The 23,759-nt window shown below is 39.0% G+C and overlaps 3 protein-coding genes across 11 annotated transcripts in view; all 3 read right to left on the reverse strand.

Moving 5' to 3' along the window:
- Positions 1–355: 355 nt before the first annotated feature.
- LOC146516718 (uncharacterized) lies at positions 356–7,661 on the reverse strand. Of its 2 annotated transcripts, none has more exons than XM_085161704.1 (5): positions 7,569–7,661; positions 2,914–3,267; positions 2,208–2,597; positions 1,168–1,277; positions 356–734 (listed from the first exon to the last, which is right to left on the reverse strand). In XM_085161704.1, exons 1-5 carry the CDS (start codon positions 7,573–7,575, stop codon positions 537–539), a joined length of 1,059 nt encoding a protein of 352 aa, XP_085017830.1. In that variant the 5' UTR covers positions 7,576–7,661; the 3' UTR covers positions 356–536. The 2 variants fall into 2 exon arrangements, with proteins under 2 accessions (XP_085017830.1, XP_085017829.1); XM_085161703.1 differs by lacking the exon at positions 7,569–7,661 and adding an exon at positions 4,308–6,617.
- znf207b (zinc finger protein 207, b) lies at positions 6,836–14,811 on the reverse strand. Of its 5 annotated transcripts, XM_085161694.1 has the most exons (12): positions 14,634–14,810; positions 14,029–14,155; positions 13,763–13,901; positions 13,423–13,605; positions 12,487–12,562; positions 12,280–12,332; positions 12,037–12,164; positions 11,455–11,553; positions 10,425–10,670; positions 9,883–10,039; positions 9,340–9,516; positions 6,836–9,065 (listed from the first exon to the last, which is right to left on the reverse strand). In XM_085161694.1, the coding sequence occupies exons 1-11, from the start codon at positions 14,672–14,674 to the stop codon at positions 9,365–9,367; spliced, it is 1,401 nt and encodes a 466-aa protein (XP_085017820.1). In that variant the 5' UTR covers positions 14,675–14,810; the 3' UTR covers positions 6,836–9,065; positions 9,340–9,364. The 5 variants fall into 5 exon arrangements, with proteins under 5 accessions (XP_085017820.1, XP_085017821.1, XP_085017819.1 ...); XM_085161695.1 differs by having other exon boundaries at positions 6,836–9,516; positions 12,037–12,161; positions 14,634–14,811; XM_085161693.1 differs by having other exon boundaries at positions 6,836–9,516.
- A 7,425-nt stretch (positions 14,812–22,236) lies between these two features.
- The window catches only part of rhbdl3 (rhomboid, veinlet-like 3 (Drosophila)), a 51,263-nt gene continuing 49,740 nt past the window's right edge, over positions 22,237–23,759 (reverse strand). For all 4 annotated transcript variants that reach the window (XM_085161700.1, XM_085161699.1, XM_085161702.1 and 1 more), the window contains one exon: positions 22,237–23,718. In XM_085161700.1, the coding sequence (XP_085017826.1) occupies positions 23,447–23,718 (272 nt within the window). In that variant the 3' untranslated portion in view covers positions 22,237–23,446. The remainder of the gene's footprint in view (positions 23,719–23,759) is intronic.

A 23,759-nucleotide genomic window follows, 5' to 3' on the forward strand; every position in this document is an offset into this window, starting at 1 on the left:
GGAATTTGTTGCGGTGCCATGTGAACGCTTTCTGGAAGGGGAACTAGTCAGACATCAACACTGCCAATTGTGGTTTCACCAGGAAACTTGACTAAGAGCTAATTTTGTTGTTAATATTGTATGAAAAGGAAAAAGAAAAGTTGAAGCAAGGCAAAGCATAGACATGGAATAAAGAATGCTAAATATGGAGATGCCATGAAGGAAGAAATGAGGAAAGCCTCAGATGACTCAGTATACTGAAAGGAGGATACTAGTGATCCACTGTGGAGACCCCCTAAAGGGTGATGGATGGACTCAACAAAAACAAGATGACAAATGAAATGAAACCTCCGCACGCACATCACGACAAACCAGCTTTGAATTTCAAGATGGATTTTATTACAGCAGATCAATAAAATATTACAAAGGATGCACATAGCCAGAAAAATATTTACGCCAAACCAGAAAGTGAACTGACCCCCACCAGCCAAGTTCAGACACAAATGTCCAACTGCAACATTTTCTTCTGTGTGTTAACTGGAGTTGCGAGTGTCGCTCTAGGTTCTGATGCTGTTGAGAGCTGCTCTTGGAGATTCATAGTGGTTCTCTGATGAGGACCTCTTCGCTGGGCTGTCTCTGTACTCGGAGCACCCCATGTCCTTCAGACGGAGAGGGGCCTCTTTTTGACTGGGAGACTTCATCTCCTCGTAGATAGGGGCCGGACTATGTGACTTCGCATTGTGGCGTGCTTTGCCCTGACAATCATTGAGCAAGGAAGAGAAGTAAAACAAAGACTTAACACACATTCTCAATTTCCTGTGTCAAAATCAAAGTTTGTCATTTTCTCTCAAGGCGACATCCTTAGTGGGAACTCTTAACCTGACCCTTGCTTGGAAAAAATAAAGGCCAATTTAAGCACATAATGTAAGCAAATAATACAAATTTGTTAAACTAAGAAGAAGAAGAGGGTTTTTGAAAGTGTTCTTCACTGAACTTTAAGACAAACATGTTGATAACTGGCTGCACAAAGTTGTGAAACCAGCGCGGTTTCTGTGGTGAGCTGCAGATCAGCCATGATCTTAACAAACAGGTGCTGTTTGTGCTAATGCTTCAGTTAGATTTCACTCTCTTGCCCCTGTGTACGAGCATACTCAAAGTAGCACATCACAATCAAAAAAAGACACTCACTTTACATAAGACACATCCAGTGAGGAGCAGGAGGAGGAGGAGAACGCCCACAGCTGATGACAAAACGTAGAGCAGAGAGGAGTAACTGGAGCAACCGCACCAATGACCACCTGTGGAGAAGCAGAAAGAGGAAGACGTGTTGAAAATGTGAAACTCCCTACCATTCCCCTTTCTTCAACATACACACAATCAGAATCAGAAGTCATTTCCTTCTTAGTTTTAAGCTGCAGTTCGAATAATATATCTCAAAAGGATATCAGACAGTGTGGAAACTTCTGCAAACTTTAGGATAAACAGCTCCAAAAAAAAAAAAAATCCCCTAAATGTTCATAAATAGGCAAATGTTATCAAACATCTGATAAGATTTGGTTTGCACATTAAAAGCAGGAGATATGCTAAGCAGCACAATGACCTTTAAAGCCTTAAAAACAAAGTGTACACATCCCTAAACCTGCTGAAGATTAGAGGATATCTGTTTACAGAGGGGGAAATGTAGAACATCATGACACAAATGATTACAACTTTAAAATAAGACTTCATTAGAATAAAAAACAAAAAGCTTTCAGTTGTTTCCAAATTGAAGATAAGCTTAAAGGATATAGTTCACACTACATTCAGAAACAACCCCTCAATACCAGATACCATCAAAGCAAATGAGTCAGAAATATTCCTGTTCTCATCACTAGCGCTATCAGATTGATTTGGTTAGCACCTTATTAAACTTATCTCACATGCACAACATATTAATTTCTGCTATTGTCTTTGTGTTATCAGTTTTTCACATGCCTACAGAGAAAAAAAAAGTGCAAAAGAAATTGGAACATTGTTGATGTGAAACTAATACAGACCATAAGCTTTGCTGGCTGTAAAAGCCCCACAGTAACACAGTGTTACTGATTACATCATCAGTGGCAGCTTTGTTAGTAAAAGCTAGAAATTTTCACAATTAGTATGGAAAGAAGTTTTTCTTTCATCTTGAACAGCAAATGCCAGTCAGCTGAAGTCACCTGGTGAGAAACCCTCACTGTGATGTGACCCACCTTGTACAGAAATAAAGAATACACGTCTCCCTAGGCTGGTACTGCTATCGGGTTGACCGTGCAGAAGCAGCTGGCAGCTGTACAAAGCACTGTCTTCTGGCTGCAGCTGCTGCAGGGTGAGGTTGTAGGTGATGCCGCCGGGGCCGGGCGCAGAGGACAACAGGACCCTCTCAACAGGGAACTGAGAGGAGGAGGAAGAACGGCTGCCGCTGTGGTGCTGCTTTGAGTTGTACAGCAGCTCTACAGGTCCCCGACCCTTCTGCCTCTTTAGAATCACCCCCTCCACGGCCAAGCCTTCCCCACGTTGAGGGAGGCAGGGGAGTACCGCTGAACCCCCAGCACATCTCTCTATCACGTACTCTGGATAAGTGTCCACTGACTCAGGGACATCTCCAAAGGGAAAGGGAATAAAAACAATATAATGGATATGGGTGCCACTAGTAAGGATCAAGTTCCAAATCTGATTTTATTATGTGCATGAGTCTGGCATGATATGTTAAGGAGGAAATGTGCCATACTTAGGAAAAAACAAACAACCATAACTGCTCTGTTAAACTTTTAAGATGTTTGAGGCACTGCTGAGACGCTATGTTACGCTTTTTACATCCCCAAAGAAAAAAAGCTTTGTCTTAGCACTGTAATACGGTTTGGAAAGTGTAAGTGTAGTTTAATGCTAAACCTAAAATAAATCAAAAAGTACACTCACCAGCACCAACAAGGAGGAAGAATTCCGTCTTTGATGGTATCTTTTCATCTGCAGAGGAAAGATTTTCCACGACAAACTCGCAGTAGTAGCGGTCTGTGTCGCTGGCGTTCAGCTCAGAGATGGTGATATTCAGAGAATGAAGGCTCGGGTCTCCACTGACGCTAATGCGGCTTTTGTCAGCAGAATTGTCAGCTGTAAAGTCTTCCTTGGTGTACTTGAACAGCACTTCTTTATGATTCAGCCAGGTGCGTTTCAGGTAGACTCCCAGGGGCGCTGGGTCCCTCTGTTCAATCTCACAGGGAAGAACGACAGATTCACCCTCATGCCGCTTCAAGAAGCGAATCTCACTGTGAGCTTTAGATGAAATTAAAATGACAAAAAAAGAAGCACATCACAAACAGAGAAGAACTAAACATAATTTATTTTTAGCCCAAATTTCCATAAAACTGGGGTATGCAAAATGTAAATACCAGCAATGAAGGTGTATGTGTTTGTATATGTATACAGACGGTATGCACCTAAACAAATGTTTCTAGCGAAAGATAAGCTCTTTAATGCGCCGCTCTGTTGTACTACATGCAAAATGTGGTTTGGCATTTATTAAAATAAGGAAGATATTCACTGAAAAGGATGTTATTCTCAAACCAAACGGCATTATGTGACAGATTTTCAGGTTACCAGTTGCACCAACTGGCACTCTACGCCAAGATCACAAAGCGGTGAACCACTTCCCATCTTTACTTTTGAAAGAGTATGCCTCTGACTCATGATAGTATTGTATAACATAATAAGTTTCACCACTCGTTTTTTTTTTTTAAAGGTTTTAGCTGTTACATGTTAAAAATTCAAAATCTGTTCATAAAATCTCTCTACATTTTTTTCCGTTAAATGTATTGTTCAAATGATTTGCAAACCATTCTAGTTGCTTTTTAATTTCCATTTTAGATAAGCATGTTTTAAAGTGTTGGAAAAATAAAGATAATTTTCACATATTTTTTAAAACATTTCACAGATAATTACTGCAGTGGGGGGCAACAAATATATTAAATATGAAGAGTATTGTTTAGCAGAATGTAAAACAAATTGTATGTTTGAAGTCTAGATTACAATCTATCATTGTAATAGACATTAGACTTGCCTAGTGACTATATTTCAATTTCACACTATAACAAAAGGCAAAAAAGTTCAATAAATCTGACCAGACTATTTTCACAGATTTCCAGTTCGCTCTTTTTTGCTTCTATCATTTTATCCACCAGCACTCCAAGTGACTTCAGATTCCTTCGCACAGAAATTACCCCAACCACTGTGCCGCATGCACAATTCACATTGAAAGAAAAACCAGTGATCAAACCACCACCAGCCACCAGCCTGAGGAACACAACCAAACTTACCAAACCCAATCTGCGTGATGACTAGAGCCCACAAAAAAGCAAGGTATTGGATCCAAATCATCTTTTACATCACACACTTAAGATCTTGTGGGAAGCCACTGATGGAAACCATAACAGCAGAGATGCAAGTGTAAAAAACTGAATTTCAAGTGTGTCTTACAGTAAATGAAACCAAGAGGAACTCCATTAGCTCCACCTTCAAACCTCAAGACATGCACAAGAGGAAGCGCGAACAAATGAACATCACGACTGTTGGATCAGCTCCTCCTACAGCCATGAATTAAAGCATTTAACACCTCAGCTGAAACAGTTTAGGATCATATTGTGTATTTGCTGAGCATTGGCTCTAAAGAAAGAAGCAGCACATGCTCTCTTTTGTCTTAGCTTCAATTAACTTCAATAGCAGAGCTTCATTTGCATTAATTGGGTTTCACATGTTTTGGAAAAAAACTTTCCTCACATAGTATTTCTGTATGTCCCAGAGGAAATGATGCTGAAGACTCGTCCGTGAACAGGATGTGTCTGCTTTTTGATGATAATTTGCATCATTGGAGAGAGACTAGAAAATAGGTCCGGTGACTGAAGGGAGCTAAAAAGATATTTTATTGCTGAAAAATTAATCAAGAAACTCAAGAAAGTACTCTGAAAACATTCAGATCTCAAGTTTTTACTGAAGAATGTAACAGAGATTGAGAGATATCCTTTTTTGGGCTTTTCACAGCTTCAGCACATGTTAAATAAACTTGGTCGCAGCTATAAGACAATTGGATCATTCTTCAATATTAGCGATTCACCTTCTAACTACAGACAAAACTACAGAGTATTTCGTTAATCTAGATAAGAATCCTCATCGTTTCTGACTTATGGGGAATTCCAGTTATCAAAACATTCATAATGCTATTGTTCACATTCCAATTAGCAGATATAAGAAAAACAGAACTAGCACAGCAGTGTGATGTTATTTGAATGCATCAACAACTGAAACATGGTAGAAAAAAGTGCATTTCGTGCAACCTCGACCTGCACAAACTAATTTCGTGCTCTAGATTTGTATCAGGAAAACCACAATTAGGTGTCAGAGGTGGCTTTATAGCATTTTTCTGAATAATGAGTCACAGTTTGAGAACTCGCTTTATTTTTGAACTGTTATCTTTACTTCAGTGGCTGAATGTAGATGCATTCAAATAAAAATCTATTAAGTAAAACTATTAAAGACACTCTCGTGATACTTCTGCAAACTACTGGTGCAAGTCCACTGTTTTCATGCTTACAACCATAAAATCAGGTTTAATAAATGCATCACTAATTCCTCTAGATGTTAACACACAGCCACAGGGTTTATTAATACTGTATTGTACACAGACTACTCGATGGCAAGTGAAACAAATACCTTGATGAAGTTTTGCACCTATGTGCAATAATGTGCAAAAACATGTTTTACTTTAGGAGCCTTTTCAAAACATTCAAGGTCACGTGACACAGAAGAGTTAAAAACAGTAAGAACAAAAGTACCTAACAAGTCAAAACAAATTTGCATGTAAAATAACTATGAACAGAGGATTCATGTGACAGGTGAGGAGCAGAAACAATACAATATTTAACCGGAAGCCAACAGAACTGCTGAAGGCCTAGTGTGACGTGACTAACGGAAGGACTTGAAGTACATTTTATTTTATTTTTAAATGGGGATTAAAAAAAAGCCATAGCAGCTCAGCCATCACATATCAGATTATTGCAATATGTGAAGTACAGGAAATAGATGTTAAATTTTGTAACTTATTACACTAACAGAAATTAGATTCCACTGAAAGTCAAGGTTTTCACTGTTTCACTATTAATCATATCTGTTAATCAGCAGTAAATCACAATTCTGACCTTAACTTGGGTTAACATGCATTTAGTGATCATGAAGTTGGGGTTAAAATCTGACTAATACTCTGTGACGGAGCAGTGACTCGTAGAGGGGCAGATAGTTTCTGAATGCCTACAAGCATGAACACGTGGATGTTATAAACCAGAATGTATTTTTTTTTTTTAGACCCGTTAAAGAAAACAAGTGTCAACAGAAAATTTCAATTATTTTTATTAAATTGACATATTATTTCTGTACTTTATATGACAGCTTATATTTATTTTACTATCTGGAGAGAGAAATAAAGCATCCGATACAGAAAACCGTTATGACATGAATAAGAAGCACATGTTAGACAGGCTCATAGCTATGCACAAAGAACATATTCATCTAAAATCCAACAGCTTGGTCTAAACATGAGCCTGATGCTAACCCCCCCCCCCCCCCTCCTTTAAAAAAAAAAAAAAAAAAAAAACACACCCAAAAAGCTGAAAAAACAAAACAAAACACACACACAAAAAAAAAAAAAACACCTAACCAGTATCAATACTTTCACTTTACGTATTACAGACATTAGCTCTTATGTCAGAATTTAAGAGTTAGTTCACCCAAGTTTAAAACAAACTTTCCCCTCGGCTCTCACCTGTGGTGTCCTGTTTTGCTTCTTTTTGGTTCAGATATTCTCGCTACAATTTTATGTTCAGGAAAAAATGTGATATTGTTTTGGAGAATGTGTAAGACAGCAAGGAGAAGAAAAAATAAATAAATTCAAGTTTAGCCTTATTTTTACTGCTATATAAGACTAATCCTGAAATCATGGTGCTTTTACCAAAAACACTTCAGGGGAAATGCATATGATCATTTTACTTATTACAAGGAACAAAAACAGTGATGATTCTTGGGACTGAAGGGAACTTCCCAGAGGAGAACAATCACGTTGGTGTGAAACATTTGACAGAAATTCTTTAATGTCAATGTGCAAAGTTAGTATGATGCTGGAATTTACCTAGCAAGCACAAAAACTAAGCGTTAGACACCACTTGCGAAATCAGGGTGAACTGACCCTTTGGCAGAAGCCCCAGTGACACTGGCGGCCCATCCCACGACTACTTACCATGTTTGTAATTTTCAAACTCAGACAGGACAAGAGAGACAAACTCAGTGCACATTTTAATGTCACTTCAGGCACAGCTCTTCTGACATCACACTAATGAGCCACAACCTTGAAACCACTCACAGATGAAGTGACACTAATCATCTTAAAATCTGCTGCTGGGAGACGCGTAGTCCAAGTGTTCATGTGCTGTGGCTGATTGGTGTGAAATTTAATAATACAAGGCCTAACATCCACATGTAGAGGATGAAGCCACACTAGAACATCATCAGGTACTTACTGAGTTTTAACTGACCTGTCATGCCAGCTGATTGGGTTTTAAGGCTGAAAAGCTGATATGGATGGGCTACAGACAAAAACAAATACAAAGCAGTAAGTGATATGGGCAGAGGAAACACTGTGCCACATCAAATACCTACAAGAACTTCTTTAAAAAAAAAAAAAAACTGCCATTTTTTGTTTTTAATCCATATATGCACTACACTCAGATTTGCACACCTGTGGTGTCTGTTCTTTCATGGATTGCTTTATAGACAGCAATCTGTAACAGGATAACCGCAGATGTCCGACAACTATGATACGTCTAGGATTTAAAAGCACGAACAAAACCACGCAACACAGGCCAGCACTGTGGTAAAGACCAGCCAAACAAAGTGCTTTTGAAAATTATAAGAGACATTGATTTACTATCATTTTAGAAATATAATATTAAGGGGTTAGCAGTGGTCACAAGAAGACCCTCAGGTGTCTGTTCTTGCATTTTATCTTTCCTATAGAAATGACAGTGCTAGTTACTCTTAACAAAAAAAACTGCAGGGAGAAAGAGACTGCAGAAATAAGGACTACGCTGCAGACAGTGATTAACACTATAATGAAGTCTAAAGTAAATAGCAAAGTCCTCACCTTAAAAAACAAATATGGTAAACTCAGAGCTGCTGCTGTTGGCTTTGTTTTGCTTTCCCTCTTCAATGCATAATAGAGAGATGACCACGACAGACACCAATGTTATTAAAGCAGTCAACCGTGTGTGTGTGTGTGTAGGAGTTAATGGGTCAGAAATGAAACTTAGCTTTTCCTTCATTGCAGACTGGGTGTACTGCAACTGTATTGCTTAATATGCAGTTAATTCCATCATATCACAGGTACCATGCAGTATTTTGGAACAAAAAGTTAGCCAACATCTCAGTTTTTGGCTGGAAGTACACAAACTTAAAGCATGTAAAATCTTTATTAGGCTACTGAATTTATGTAAAGGATTTTTTTAAAATTTATTTTTAATAATCAGTCTATTATTAAGGCAATGATGGATGCACTCAACAAAAAACAGATGATGGCAAACTTGGTCTTTGTCTACTTGATAAGATTCTGCCATTAAACAAATCCCTAAGCTGTGCAGAAAAACAAAAGACATCAGTACAAACCTTCATGACTCACCTCCACGCACGTCAGGACAAACCAGCATTGGATTTCAAGATGGATTTTATTACAACAGATTGATAAAACATTACAAAGGATGCATACAAGTAGACTTAGGACCAGGAAATATTTAAATCAAACCTGAAAAAAGAATAAAACTAGAGCCTGATGAGTCATGGAGTTTATAGACTACGTAACTGGAACCAGTTTCTGAGACCCTCACCAACCAAGGTTGGGGACGAATGTCCAACAGCATCTAAGCATGCTGTGAGGGCCTCAATCATTCCACCAAAAGAAATAAACAAAAATATGATTAAATGTTTACAAGAGAAACTTGCCTTTGTAAGGAGTTGGTACGTTCATGAAACTCCAGCAGCTTCAAAAGAAATATGAATCATTTAAACACACTTCACTTCTATGAACCTGAGTGAAACCTAAGGGGAAAAATATATCCTCACATGTAATTAGTTAACAACGTTATAGTTGTTAAAAACTTATGTGGTGTTTGGCTCTTTTCAAATAAAGATGTTACGTTAAATGTCCATGTGTTCTAACAAATATTTGTCTTCACCACCGTTGGTCTTTATGCTCTTTGCTTGCAGCTAGGTTTGAAAAAGCACAAGGGTGATAGAAAGGTGTTAACCTCAAACCTAATGTGCAGGTTGCTTTGCTGCTTCAGTAGCGTCCAGCCGGAGACATGACAGGAGGCCTCATACCCATGGGAGGGCCTCCCTGGTAAGGGGGCACCATGGGAGGCCCCTGCCCATATGGAGGCATCCCTCCAGGCATGTAGCCTGGCATGCCCTGAGGAGGGGCACCATACTGACCTACAGAGAGAAGAGCACGGAGTGTTTTAATGCTACTGTTCAAAAGGACATCTGATCTCACCTGCTGTGCACCATACACCTTCCTGTCCAAATCTACAAAATTCAATTAATTATATTTTTAAAACAGCCAAATATACTTGTTTTTTTCTGTTGCTGTTTCTTTTTTTAATTAAACACCTACTTGACAGAGACATCTGAGAAAAAGCTAAGCTTTCAATGAAATGTGAACTAAGATGATCCACAGACAGGTAATGAGCACAAGCTGGTAGAACAGTGAGTTACACAAAAAAAAGGAGTTTGCTAGAACAGAGAAACAACTTTGTACACTGCCAACAGGAAAAAAAAAAAAAAAAAGCATTTTCTTACCATGTATGGGATGCCTCATGCCTGGCTGCTGTGGTGGCAAGCCTTGCTGTGGGGGCATTATACCACCCACAGCTGCCACTGGGGGAGCAGCCACATGGGCCTGACCAGGTCTTGGTGCAAGACGCTGGTAACGAGGAAGTTGGGCCTTCATCTCTTCCTGTTGGCAGGGACAACGCACAGAACAAACATTCAGACTAAAGAAACTTTGTTATGCCCCTTTACAGTACAAAAAAATGATGAGGAACTTGTACCAATGTTGACGTGCCCTGATTTCAGACTGAGGATGTTCAAGTTCAGAATCATCCTTTAACATAACCACAAAAGAAGAACTACTAAGTAGTATTAAGGATGTGCAACCAAAGTGTTTCGCTTCAAACATATTCTGAATATATAGCTGAATTACGATCAAGATATATAGAATCAAGCTGGTGGTCAAATACTGCACCAGTCTATTATTGTCTATTGCCCAATGTGCTATTATAAATATGTATCAGTCATTACTTACTGTGAAAAGGGCAAAATAGAAAGCTCAAGCAACTTACCAGTGAGATATCCTCATCAGGGTGGATCAACTTACTAGTTGCACTCGTGGTGGTGAGGGTAGCAGGCTTACTGGTCACTGTGGCTGGGGGTTTGGCCACAGTGCTGCTAGAGGGATTAGAAGAAGTGGAAGAAGAAGAGACAGAGGGCTGGGTGTAGGCAGGGAATGTTGCTTTGGGTGGGTCAGTGGAGGCAGCTGTGCTGAGGGAACTTGAAGCTCCTGCGACTCCTGGAACAGTCTGCTGGGCCTGTGCAAAGACACCATACATATAACTGATTTTTTTTAATTAATAATAAGATACTAGCTTAATGTTGCAATATGCAAAAAAGGAATGAAAATAACCCCCAAATAAATTAATTTTAAAAATTACAGTGAAAAGATGACATCTCAGTAACAACATTAAAAAAAATGAAAAAGTTAACTAATCATTTGATTTAAGCTTTACATTTTAAAGCACTGTAATGTACAAGTGTATTCATGACTTGGTTACTCTGAAGCTTAAATACACAAATTACACATTAATTACCCAATTAATTTGTTTCCATTTTATTTTAATTGGAACAAAGCTGTTGCACTATTTTGTCTCAACCATAGTGCAAATTTTACATTAAATGGAGAAGAACTAGAAGTATTTATAGCACTTCAGATGGGAAGAACTCGGGTTAAGGGAGAAAAACAAAAATCTTGCAAAATTTGTTAAGTACTAAGTGGATCATGCTCCTGAGGTTGAGAGAGAGTGGAAGATTCTTAATAAAGTTAATGTAAATCTCGTCTTAGGCCTATTTTAACTAAAGCGCATGCACACTAATGAAGCTCACAAACAAAACATGTCAGTTCTTGTCAGAGATGCCCATCCTGTGACACCAACATCATGGCCAGCATGGCTATTTTGGTGCACAAGTAGACTTATGAAGCAAATATGGTTAGTATCCAGCCATGTTTAAGTTTGCAAATTCAGAATTTACAGGCAGTGTTAATAAATATTCAACATGCAGCTGCCACAGAGCACAGAATCCTGTCTGTGAGCATACTTGTAGCATATTAGGAAAGGGAGGCTGGGGAGACGCAGACTGAGGGTCTGCAGATGGAGAGGAGACAGCTGCTGTGCTGCTGTGAACACCAGAGCCCATCTGCAGCATGGTGGAAAGGAAACCACAGCGTTGGCATGTAACATGTCTACAATGTTTTTTATTCTGAATTTTACCCTTTACAATATACCCTAAACAAGGTTAGAAAAGCGAAGGGACACATCAGAAACAAGAACAAATGGGAAATAAAATATGAGGGGTTTTCTTCCCCCTGGTATACAAGACTAATTTTAACCAGCTTATCTGAGTGGGGTTTCTTTTATGTTCTACTTCTGACGATTTGTTTATCAATCAACCAGAAATGTAGCAAATATGAGCAAGTGACACAGATTCCAAGCCTAAATTTTGAGCCTGGAAAAATCCTGTTATGTATACAACGTCATCATAAAACACGCTGTTGACGGTTTAATTTCAGATAAAGTAAACTACATTAACAACATGAGACCTAAGAAAACAATAACATCTATTTGAGGCAAATGTCTAAAGAAGTCACTGCATGTGTGTTAGTGGGGTTACAATGCCCACCTGTGCTGCACTGGGGAAGAGAGGTTTGGTGACAGCTGGCTGGGCCGCTGGTGCGGCTGGTCGAGTGACTGCAGGGGCTGGGGCCATGTGAGGAATTCCTGGCCTTGGGGGTATGTGGGGTGGGACTGCTGTAGGATGAACCGGAACCAGAATCAGAAGTGTTTACATGATCACATTTGTCAAATTTAGTTCTTTGTGTAATATAAGTTCAATGGTTGTTTTTGAAATGCAAGCACAACTCACCCGGAGGTATCCCTGGCATCATTGGGGGCATCATCCCTCCCATTGGCATCATACTGCAAAAAGTAGAGACCCACAGAAAATTGGACACACTGATCTGACTGTGACAGTAAAACTGCATTTCAGTTAGCGCCATGATTGTATTATCCCTACAGACAAAACACTGGATAGTAAAGTTACTATTAAATCAAAAGTTAGTAAATGAATTACCCTGGTGGCATTCCAGGCATTGCAGGAGGCATGCCATGCATCATGTGAGGAACACCGGGCATCATAGGAGGCATTCCTGTAACAACGGGTTAGAGAAGATTTATTTAGCAATAACTCATCATGCCACACAAACAATCAAACAAGTAGGCAAATAAACACAGCAAAAGGATACACATACATAAACTACATTTACACAGGCTCCATTTAGTTTCTTGAATGATTTCAGTCATATATTTAGATATTTGTGGCAAAAAATTGAAGGAGTGTGTTAAAAGCATACATGACAGATCCTCTATAGGGTTAAAATAGATACAACCGCTGAACAAAAATTATTTGTTGGTGCTCTCTGGTGGACAAACTGCATTAATACTGTCAACTTTTTAAGAAGGTAGCTAAAAACTTACAAAAATACTAAGATATATATACTGAGATGGATTTGTTGGTTAATTACGGGTCATGCGTGCCCAACAATTACACCAATTATCTGAGATTGTGGATGAATTTAGAGACACATCCAGCAGGAATGTGTTACGTAATGTGCTACAGAAATCAAATTCCCATGTCTCCTTAAATGCAGCTGTGATTCAGCAGTAAAATCCATCTAGCATAAACATTTAAAAATATCATGAATTTGTGGATGCTAGTGGATTCCTAGCATTAGAATTACAATTCAATTGGAAAGAAAAAGAATACTTTTAAACTGAAATAAACCTGGAATGAACTTGAACTTCTATTGACTGGCAAAAGGAAATGAAAAGGATGTGAAGAACGGCGACATGAGTAAACTACTGCAAAACAATTCAACACAATAACGGTTTTAGTTAAAAAGCAGAACTGCAACTGGAATTAAAAGTTGATCAGCTGCTAAGCCTGTTTCATATGTGTAGTTGATGCATAGATTTTTAAGTTTGTAAAAAAATAAATTAAAATCCTTGCCTTGATATCCTGCAGGAGGAATCACTGGTGCTCCAGCCACAGGAGGGATCCCAGGTTGTGCCATTTGAGCAGCATAGCCTGCCTGGGCCTGGACCACAGTGACCTGCTGAACTGACGGTCCAGCTTCATCATCATCAGACTCATCAGAGTCATCCTGATTGTTTGATTTCTTCTTTTGACTCTCTGAAAATAGAAAATGTTGACACTTAAGCAAAATCTTATGTAACCCATACCATAACACTATATTAGATTACTAAGACTCATGCATCATATTACAAACCCTATAATATAAACCAGGTTTTAGTCAACATAAGCACAGCCCTTGCATAGGTGAACAAACCTTGTGATTTCTGTTCTAACGTTCGCCTTCGTTCCTGCATGTCTTTATCTGGAATTCCTTCCATGCCGTAGATTTCCAGCTCGATGTCTGTTCTTCCTGGAATTGCATTTGGTACGCTGTCAATCGTCTCTTTGTGCACCTGAAAAATATGCAAAGTGAGTCACCACAAACTCGAATAACTACTCGATTACCTGTAACTAATGTGTTTTTTTAAACAAAGATGCTACAAATATTAATAAGGTTATTAATAATTAAAAAACCCATACCTGCATGCAATGAATAGCCAAGCCAGGGCCAGTGTACAACTTCTTGTGGCAAATGTGGCATTTAAAATGTTTTGCCTTTTGATGCTGAATGAGGATCTTTTCATCGTCGAAATCTCGATTACAGTACCTGGAAACTGAAGTTAAGGACTGCCCACTGTACAAGATCAAAATTCAGCGACCATACAAGCCGGCAAAATAACATAAGAACTGCTTAAAATAACCATCACTCTCAGCGACTAAGTAGCGCAAATCGGCTGGTTACACAAATCTAAAGACGGATCAGTCCTGACGATTGAATCATAAACGAAGCTAAATGCTAACAGAGCCGTTAATATCCAAGGTATTATTCGCTTCCTGTAACCAGCACCACGAACCCAAACTCTACTAAAAATGAAATACAACCGATACCGAGTATTTTACAGCTTTAAAATATCTCATTAAGTAAAAATCAACCAGCAAAACTCTTAAGTTCGTGAGTGCCAGTCGATACGCTAACGCAAGCTTTAGGGCGTCAAGAGGCTAGTTTGGGCCTTCCCTTTGTCGAGCTAACATGTAGCCCCTCGTCTTTCCACAGCGGCATTTTGTCGTCGAAACAAAAAGGATACCAGCACCATGGCTTCATCTGCTTCTTCTTTTTTCGCCCCATTTTATGAAATACTGGAAAACCGGTATCAAAACTCTAAACACTTGTCTTATTATCTGTTTGAGAACAGCATGCTGTAATCCCGTGACAAGGCCGAAAATGGCGCTTCAATGGAGGAAGTTGTAACGAACGTATTCTCGCGCGAATACGAAATGAGCGTCACAGACACGCCCAGAGGTTGAAAACAGGAAGCACGGTAGGCAGGATAGCCGACAGGTGAAGTAATTAACTGATTTCACTGCAATGCAATATTTTGGCGAACCTTGGGTGCTGAATAGCACTTGGAGACATAAAATGAAGTGTGTCTCATTCCATCATTCCTTTATAGCAAAAACACTCCCCGATGGACAGACCTCCCAAAGCCAGCTCGCCATGCAACATGCAACTGTCTTGATCATGGCCAACACACCGATGTCTCACGAAAACGTTCATGACTCACGAAGTCTTAAAACAAGAATAGTAGCAGATTGGGCTGATAGTCAATGATGTCTTATTTGGAACTTAACTTACATGACGGTTTTTCTCTTTACATATTATTTATTCTAACAGATCAGTTTACTGAAATAACTGCTGACATTTTCTTGTATTGCTATAACCATTGTTAGAAGCGTTTATCCACCAACATATTTAAAAGCTTTATGGACACTAAAACATAATTCATGATTGACTGGCAACTGTAACCCAATAAATGTGCAAACATCTACTTTCACCAGAAAGATGAACTAAAGTTATCATCATGATAGGTATTACATGTTTTATATTTTTTAACAAGATTAAAAACAAGAAGTAATGATATAGGTGTATGGGCACAGATTACAGCAGGGGGATTATATCATCAATAAATAGCTGCCACATTATCCATATTTCTCTTTTAACCAGTGTTGATTTTTTTCTAGTTGCGTGGAGTCTAGAGGTTTCCATCATATATATGGAAAAAATATATACTAGATGTAAAAACTACAGTTTTGTTGATAACAAAACTGGCTTTTGTGTGCCGCTTTTGCATCTGAGGGTGGTTTTTATTTAAAAAATGTTTTTACTATAATGTAATTTAATATACTTATATTAATATAAGTTCTGTGGGACTATTTTGATGTAGTTCTAAAGTTTTGTCACAGGATGGTGGTGTTTTCTCCTGCATAAAATGCAGTCACTCCAGTAAAACCTATACAGAACCAAAAAAAACTGCTTTATCTTCAGGATTATGTTCACGTAGCCAGACAGCTAAATATCTATACCTTTTGCTATTAAGTTGTTGCAATGCCAGGTGTATTTACAGCTAGGTCCATATATATTTGGACACAATACAAATACAATTATTGTTATATAATGGACATGGGCATAATGTGTAGAGCTTTCATTTGAGGGTATCCACATTCAAATTGGATGAAGGATTTAGGAGTTTCAGCTCCTTAACATGTGCCACCCTCTTTTTAAAGGGAACAAAAGTAATTGGATTAATTGGCCCATGTATTTCATGGGCGGGTGTGTGCATTCCTTCATTATGCCATTAATGTGGTGCTTGCATTTGGAAGAGTTCGTTGTCAACAGACAAGCGAACATGGAAGAGCTCATGATCCAAAGCATACCACATCATCTGTAAAACACGGTGGAGGCACTGTTGTGGCTTGGGCATGCATGGCTGCCAGTGGCACTCTGACACTAGTTTTTATTGATCATGTGACACAGGACAAAAACAGACGAATGAATTCTGAGGTGTTCAACGACGTGTACAAAGACATGCTCAAATCCAGCTAAATGCAGTCAAATTGATTGGGCGTCATAATACAGATGGACAATGACCCAAAACATATAGCCAAAGCAACCCAGGAGTTTATTAAAGCAAAAAAGTGGAATATTCTTCAAATGCATTTCACTTGATCAAGACTAAACTTCAGACAGAAAGGCCCACAAACAAGCTGCTGCAGTAAAGGCCTGACAATGTTAAAGACATTCTCTCAGCAGCCTCAAGACATCAGGCTGTCATTAGCAGCAATCTCTTGTTCAACCCACTGAATTAAAGCTGAAAATCTGCACTTTAACTGCATCTGAGTGGTTTCATTTAAAATTCTTTGTGGTAATGTGCAGAACCAAAATTATAAAATAAACATTTGTCTCTGTCCAAATATATATGGACCTAACTGCAGTTACTAAGTAAAAGGGAAAATGGGGTTTAGGAAGAGAGACTTACTTTTCTGTCTTTCTGCTTTCCTCCTTCTTTTCGTTTATATCTCTCCTTATTTTTTGTTGTTTCTTTTTCTATTTTTGCATTCCTGTTATGTTGCTCTTTCTTCAACTTTTTTCCCTTTATGTTCATGCTTTCTTAATCTCTTCTGTTTATCTACTACTTCCATTTCTCGCCTTCTCCATTTTCATCTCGGCTTTGCCTTTACCTCAGTTTATAAGGTAAGCTCCTAAAAAGACACACAAAGCATTTTATTTTCATTTTGAAAAGAAAAAATCTTACAATCCATCATATTATCATGTAACTCAAACGATTAGGTAAAATGGCATTAGCTCAGCGTTTTGCATGGCTCATGAGCCTGATCTCCTCCTCCAGCTTTCTCACCATGTTGACAAACTCCTCACCATGGAAAGCTGCTTCTCTTTATTGTCTCTTCTCTGTTTCTGAAGCCTTTTCTCTTTCTTTCTTTCTTTCTTGCTGCCAGCTCACATCTGAGACAGTCCTCCAAAGCTTTGAAATTTTTCTGGCATTCAGTTTTGCTCTGGTGGTGTTTCGGCTTAATTGTTTTCAGCTTGGCCAAATGTTTTCCTACCAGTGCCATCATTTCAAGTTTGAAAATTCAGCTGTCTTGGATGAAGTTTTTCCACAGTGCTCCTACAGAGTTTTAAACTCAATGGTTCCCCCCCTCTGCCAGCTTTGCTGTTGTGTTTAGTGACAGCTTCACCTCATTGCCTTGTTTGCACTCTGTCGCTTGGTGTTTTTTGACCTTCTCACTCTCACTCGGCTGGATGCTCAGATTTTCTTTTAAGATCCAACCTTACTTCTCCTTTTCTTTCCGTTTTCTGTCAGTCTCCTCGCACATAGTGTCAAACTGTTTTTGAATGCTTTTACAAAGCTTTCCAAGTCCTGTCTGGCCATTAAGTGTCGACACTTTCTTGAGCTCCTTTCCAAATACCTCCCCACACAGCAGCATTTTTTTCTCCTGTCAGCTCCTTGGATTTTTGTTGTTGTTGTTTGTCTTTTTAAGTCCAAAAGGGGTTTGTAGCAAGATGTGCCGCAATTTGCTGGGGTATGTGCATGTAGGTATGCGATTTCCTTAGCCTAAAAAGTTAAAAAATGAAGTAAAATGTTCACAGTCAAATGCAATAAAACTATTTACATTTTGATGAGACCTAACAAGAATCTGTGAACTATGAATGAATATGAACTTTTATCCAGCTAAACATTCATCATTTATCTTATAAATAATTTCTAAAAGTTAATTATCACAAGAGTTTACTTACATGCACAAAATACACAGAGGATTTAATGTCAGAGAAATTTTCCATCATTCACAGATTTTTTCACTTTCAGTCCAGTCGCCAACAGTGTCTTCAGCCCTTCAGATTCAAAATGTAATGCCATGTCATGTATTTGATATCTGTCTGAATTTCCAACTTAGTTATAACTAAAAATATATTTTGCAAGGTCACAGTGACCATTAAATTTGAACCCATATTGTGGACGCGGCGGATTTTTGTCCCAGATGTAATAAATTCCCTCCAAGGCATCCTGATAGATAACATTTACAAGAAATTGACAGATTTTTGACCGGTGTAGCTGGAAGCTCAAGTAACACTGATAGATGAAATAGAACGGCGCACAACTTGTTTTGTCCACTAGGTGGCAATAGTACTTCAAGAACAGTACATTGGGGGTTTCAGGCTGTGGAAATTGGGTGGAAAGGCTTTCCAGAACAGCTGTTAGTAATGGTTTATATATACATTTCATTAGGAAACGCTCTCATTAGAAAACGTTCGATGGTTACTCTATCTGTACCAACATACAGTGTCGATTACGCTTATGGTCATTACAATTTAGAGCCAAATATACATATATTTGAGAGGTTTAGTAACCGTTATCAACCCAAACACAGGAAAATAAGGTGTAACAACATTGACAATTTTTTTTTTTTGTGTGTGTGTCCCGTTTGGATCTTTAGCCATCAGAATTGTTGTCTTAAGGCCAAGAAAGATGCCAAGCGGATTTATTTTACCAAGTGGATCATCATGGCCTTGCCATATTGGTCCATTTGATTGACCTTTATTATAATTATGTATTTATTTGCAAACGGGACAGACATGACTGGGGGATAGGACAGGGAGAAAGAATGAAAGAAAGAGAGGGAGAGAAAGAAAACCGAGACGGTCAGAAAGGGGGGAAGAAAGAAAGAAAAACAAACAAAACACCTGGATCACCTGTATGGAGAAAAAAAAAACAGAAGAGAAAGCAAACAAAAAAAAGAGCAACATACTAAAAACAGCACCATCACAATAAACTAGCTAGCAGTAGATAACAGTAGATACTAAATATTAAACGATATTGTGCTGCACGCAAGATAGACAGCGCACAATGTGCTTTGAGGCAGCAGCCAAGAAAGGTGTAGTCCGCGTCTGTGAACACCTGTGTGTACACCTGTGTGCACACCTGTGTGGATCAGCATGCTTGTATTCCAAAGGTTTCTCCATGTAACGATCTGCTAGGGAGTGTGGGGAGCCATAGCCCCGTCCGCCAGGGCATGAAGCAGGTATGGAGGAGATCCAGGCCCCAGATATCCAGAGGCCCCAGAGGACCACCAAAAGGGGGGGGGGGGGGGGGGGGGGGGGGAACTGTGCCACCCTCCTGGGAAGAGCTGAGTAGAGCCCCAAACAACAACATTGGCAATTTTAATGTATTACAATACCCAGTATTTAAAATCTAGTCCAGACTGACCCACTGCAATGTAATAGTGATATTTTTTTATCACCCCTCATTACTTTTGGTCCTTTAAGTGTACTTTGTACTTGTCTCTGTGTGCACATTCATGTTTAAACAAGGATAAATAAGTAACAAGTGTTTCTCTCAGCAGGCTGCATGAATGTTGAGATGCAACAAATGTTTCCAGACAGATTTTCCTTTCCTGCGGCCTCTCGTTTTCTTCATCAAGGTGAATGATTACCTCTGAAAGGGAAGATTTATGAAGGGGAAACACAACTGAGGCGGCTTTCCTTGGCTGCATAATGAGTTTTTCATTGTAGCCCTTCAAAACTGCTACTCCACGGTTGTACCGGCTAGACAGAGAAGATGTTCAGTGACAGCTTAAGGGGTCCCTTCTCTGAATGAATTATAGCTGATTCTTGTATTCTCACACATTTCATTGATCACTCTGCTTTTTTTCACAAAGGCTCTTACCCCAGCTCTCTACTCTTTGTATGGCCCTATAATCGCTTCCTCCAACTTTTAAGTTTACATTTTACACATAATCCTGTTTTAAAGCTGCTTAGTTTGAGCACTTTTTTCTTTGATGTTGGACAATATCCTCTGTCCTTCCTTTCTTGATACTGAATCAACCGACATTAATGTTTCCAAAGAAAGTTGTTTAAATACAATCATCATAGGCATGAATATCATGGTCATTTTTAATTTATTTGAACTGTTCTTTCCCCAGGAAGGAAGGAAGGAAGGAAGGAAGGAAGGAAGGAAGGAAGGATGGATGGATGGATGGATGGATGGATGGATGGATGGATGGATGGATGGATGGATGGATGGATAGATAGATAGATAGATAGATAGATAGATAGATAGATAGATAGATGTTCAAAGGAATCATTAAAAGCCCAAAATTACAATATATTTATGCCCATGATGGGTGTGCATGTATGTAAACGTCTGACTACACCTGTAAGAACTGCAGTGATGTCATTTAAAACTTGTATTTGTCTGAATATAACATAAATTATAATATTGAAACATACATTTATATATTTTTATTAATTACTCGGTTTGAATTTGATGCCAGTAAAATGTTTCAGTAACAAAAATGTCACAGGGCAGTGACGTTCCTTAATGTGTTTGGGAACTGCTTCTTTTAACAGACTTTAAATGTTTGGGAACTGAGAAAACCACTTGCTGCATTTCTGAAAGCCAAATGTTTCCCCCATTCCTACTGAACAGCTGTTCAACACTTCAGGGCCTCCTTTGTTGTAATTTATATTTCATAATGTGTGCAGTGAAGCTCCTCTTTATTACTTCACAAAACAGCATTTACTCGTGGATAAATTGTACACATTGTACAGATAAATGATTACACACGCGCGCAAAGATTGAGGTTATGGTGTTTTATTGATTAGTGTTGTTGGCAGGGTCCAAGCTGGGAGTCACAAAAGTAAAGATTAGATTGGAAATCTTGGTTATGCCAAATAAACAAAATAATTTTAACTGATGTTGCTGAAGTGAAATAAAGGATAGAAGTTAATGAGTGCAATAACTAACCCTTCTATCTGTGTTTCCTTTCCCTGGTGTAAGTATACAAGTATAATAAGTATACAAACTTATATTTTCAATGACAGCTTGTCGGTGAATTGTTTTCTATTTAAATAAAGTTCACAATATTTGTACATTTATCTAATACTAATGAAGTTTAATATTAGTAATCTGATTGTGTAATCCATTAGTTTAGCTGACTTTTTAATAGCAGTCCACAGAAGTTCAGCCAGTTCACATCAGAGGATGGTAAACCCACATGCCACCTCAGATCAGAAGTGGGGTTTTCTTAGTGTAGTGGTTTGTGATGTTTGTCTAAAAAGGCTCTATAGAAATAACATTTTACTTAATTACTTTTTAGTTTGCTTTTTTATGTTGTGTCCAAATTTATTGAAGCCATCCACAGGAGGGGCCACAAGCCAGTGTCCTCCTACTGTCAGTCCTACACCCAGATAAATAAATAAATAAATCCATACGTCATCTTAACCACTTTTCTAGTTCAGGGTCAGAGGTGGACTGGGGCTTGTCTCAGGTGTTACAGAGCGAGAGGCGGGGTCCACTCTGGTCAGGTTGTCAGTCTATCACAGAGATTGCAAAAATCCAATACATCAGTATTTGTTTCTGTATAAAACTGTTTAATGCACTCCAGTATTTACATATCAAATCTAGAAAATATGCACAATGTTAAAATAGCAGTGATTTGCCCCTCATTCAGTTTTGTGCCATAGCCCTTATTATATACAATCCCAGGCCATTAATAATCAATCTTTAAATAGGACACATATAGTATATAGCTAACATATCACAATGCAGACCGACCAGACGATTTACACAACATACCAATATCACAATCTTCTTTTAAAAAATCAACAGCAAACACATGTTAAAATATTAATCTGTATGTAATTACATTATGTTTGTGCCAAGCAGTTACCAGTGTAACATGAGGTTAGAATACAGTACAGTTTAAGACTTACAGCTTGGGGCTGGGGTCGCTTTCTGTCTCGGTTCAATCAATTAACAAATTAAGTTGTGTCAGGAACTAATGAGAGACCATTGATTTCTTTGCCCAGTTGATCCTGAACTGAGAGGGAAACAACTCCAGCCCAGATGTATTCGAGGTCAGGCATGTGTGTTTGTCTACATTTGGTAATGAGGAAAAAGGAAAAAAAGATGTATTCAGAATGGCCTGGATGTCTTTACTGCTGTGTGTATTTATTACATTTCATTAAATAAACTTCTTTTAACTCTTTGCAGATTTTTATTTTCACCTTTGCAAAAACCACTTAAAACGAAAATAACTTTACTCTTCTTGGTGTCAGTAAAACATTTGTTAGAGAAAATATAGCATCCAACTGAAAAAATTAGACCTATTTCACGTCAAAAAAAGCAACACTTGTTACGGGCTGTGCTATTAACAATGTTTTGGCATATTTTTTTTATGCAAAAAGCCTGAATGGCACTTCCGCTTCTTTTCTTTTCGCACACACAATGATACATTTGTTGCACTCCTTCCAAACACACGAAAGACACAAGTTTGAGGTTGAAATTGTGCCGAACACAAATTGACTGAACCCTGAACCCACAGTCTCCTTCAAAAGGTAAATTCATAATAACCTCTGAAGGTAAACTGTGCCTACACACTCCTCCGTTTCCTGTGAAACTTGGGGAAGATTGACTATCCTGTTGCCTGTTATATCCTCTCATGCTCACGGGGTGCTTGTAATGATGACAAAACACCAGCTTAGACTAACTTCTGATATACTCTCCTTCATTTAGAGGAGTTTCAGAGACTTCTCCCTTCAGAAAATGGTCGTAGGATTTTACTGCTGTCACCCTACACTACAGGCAATTGTGCAGAAATACTTTCATCAGGCTGATGTCTCCATGAATAGGCACCATTGGATCGAGGGAAAAGAGGCAGAGAAGGTCAGGCCATGCAGACAGGTCTGCTTCTGCCTTCTGTCCCACTGGTTGATACTCTTGACACCAACATCCAGCAGACATGGAGACAAAGAACGAGTGGAGATTAGCTTGTATGGTGAGTGTGAGCCAATGTAAGGCTTAACCAGAAAACGTAGCACACGTGTCCAAAAAAGTTTAGTGTAACACAGAGGGCTTCTGCATGCCAAGTATCATTGCATCGGAGCACTGGATGTATGAATAAAGTGGCTGTCAGAGAACTCTGACTGCCTCAAGATGAGGCTCGGTTAGTGAAGGCCCGGGTGACTCATCCAGCCGGGCGGTCAGGCGTCTACCAAGAGAGGAATAAAAGGGATACAGTGTCTTCTATGCCTCTAATAAGCAACTCATGGTGGTGGGGGCAGTCGCACATCAAGCAGGCTGTAGGCAAAAATGTTCCAGAAAACAGCGCAGAGCACAAACAAGGTGTAGACACAGAAAAATATCCAAAACAGGGACTGCTCCTGGAGCCGCTGCTCATAGTTCTGCAGAACAACCACACCAAGCGTCAGGCCAACCACCACTCCTCCCAGGTGAGCTACAAAGCTGGGATTCGGGCATGGAGGAAAGGCCGGAGGGTAGAACCGGAGCCATACTGCTCGACCAAACTCTACACTCACTGTGGACAGAAAGGAGAAAGGAAGACATAATGGCAGCGAG

The sequence above is a fragment of the Neolamprologus multifasciatus genome, chromosome 6 (assembly GCF_963576455.1).
Source record: "Neolamprologus multifasciatus chromosome 6, fNeoMul1.2, whole genome shotgun sequence".
In the NCBI taxonomy this organism is placed as follows: Eukaryota; Metazoa; Chordata; class Actinopteri; order Cichliformes; family Cichlidae; genus Neolamprologus; species Neolamprologus multifasciatus.

What these genes read in the sequence shown, in the direction of transcription:
- LOC146516718 (XM_085161703.1), bottom strand. Translation starts at nt 4,368, where the DNA reads ATGATTTGGATCCAATACCTTGCTTTTTTGTGGGCTCTAGTCATCACG. An exon ending in ATTCTTTATTTCTGTACAAG is followed by an intron (nt 1,278 to 2,207) that starts GTGGGTCACATC and finishes GCTTCTCCACAG; the next exon opens with GTGGTCATTGGTGCGGTTGC. An exon ending in CTGGATGTGTCTTATGTAAA is followed by an intron (nt 735 to 1,167) that starts GTGAGTGTCTTT and finishes AATGATTGTCAG; the next exon opens with GGCAAAGCACGCCACAATGC.
- znf207b (XM_085161694.1), bottom strand. Translation starts at nt 14,674, where the DNA reads ATGGGGCGAAAAAAGAAGAAGCAGATGAAGCCATGGTGCTG. An exon ending in TGGCTATTCATTGCATGCAG is followed by an intron (nt 13,902 to 14,028) that starts GTATGGGTTTTT and finishes CATATTTTTCAG; the next exon opens with GTGCACAAAGAGACGATTGA. An exon ending in CCTTTCCTAATATGCTACAA is followed by an intron (nt 10,671 to 11,454) that starts GTATGCTCACAG and finishes GTCTTTGCACAG; the next exon opens with GCCCAGCAGACTGTTCCAGG.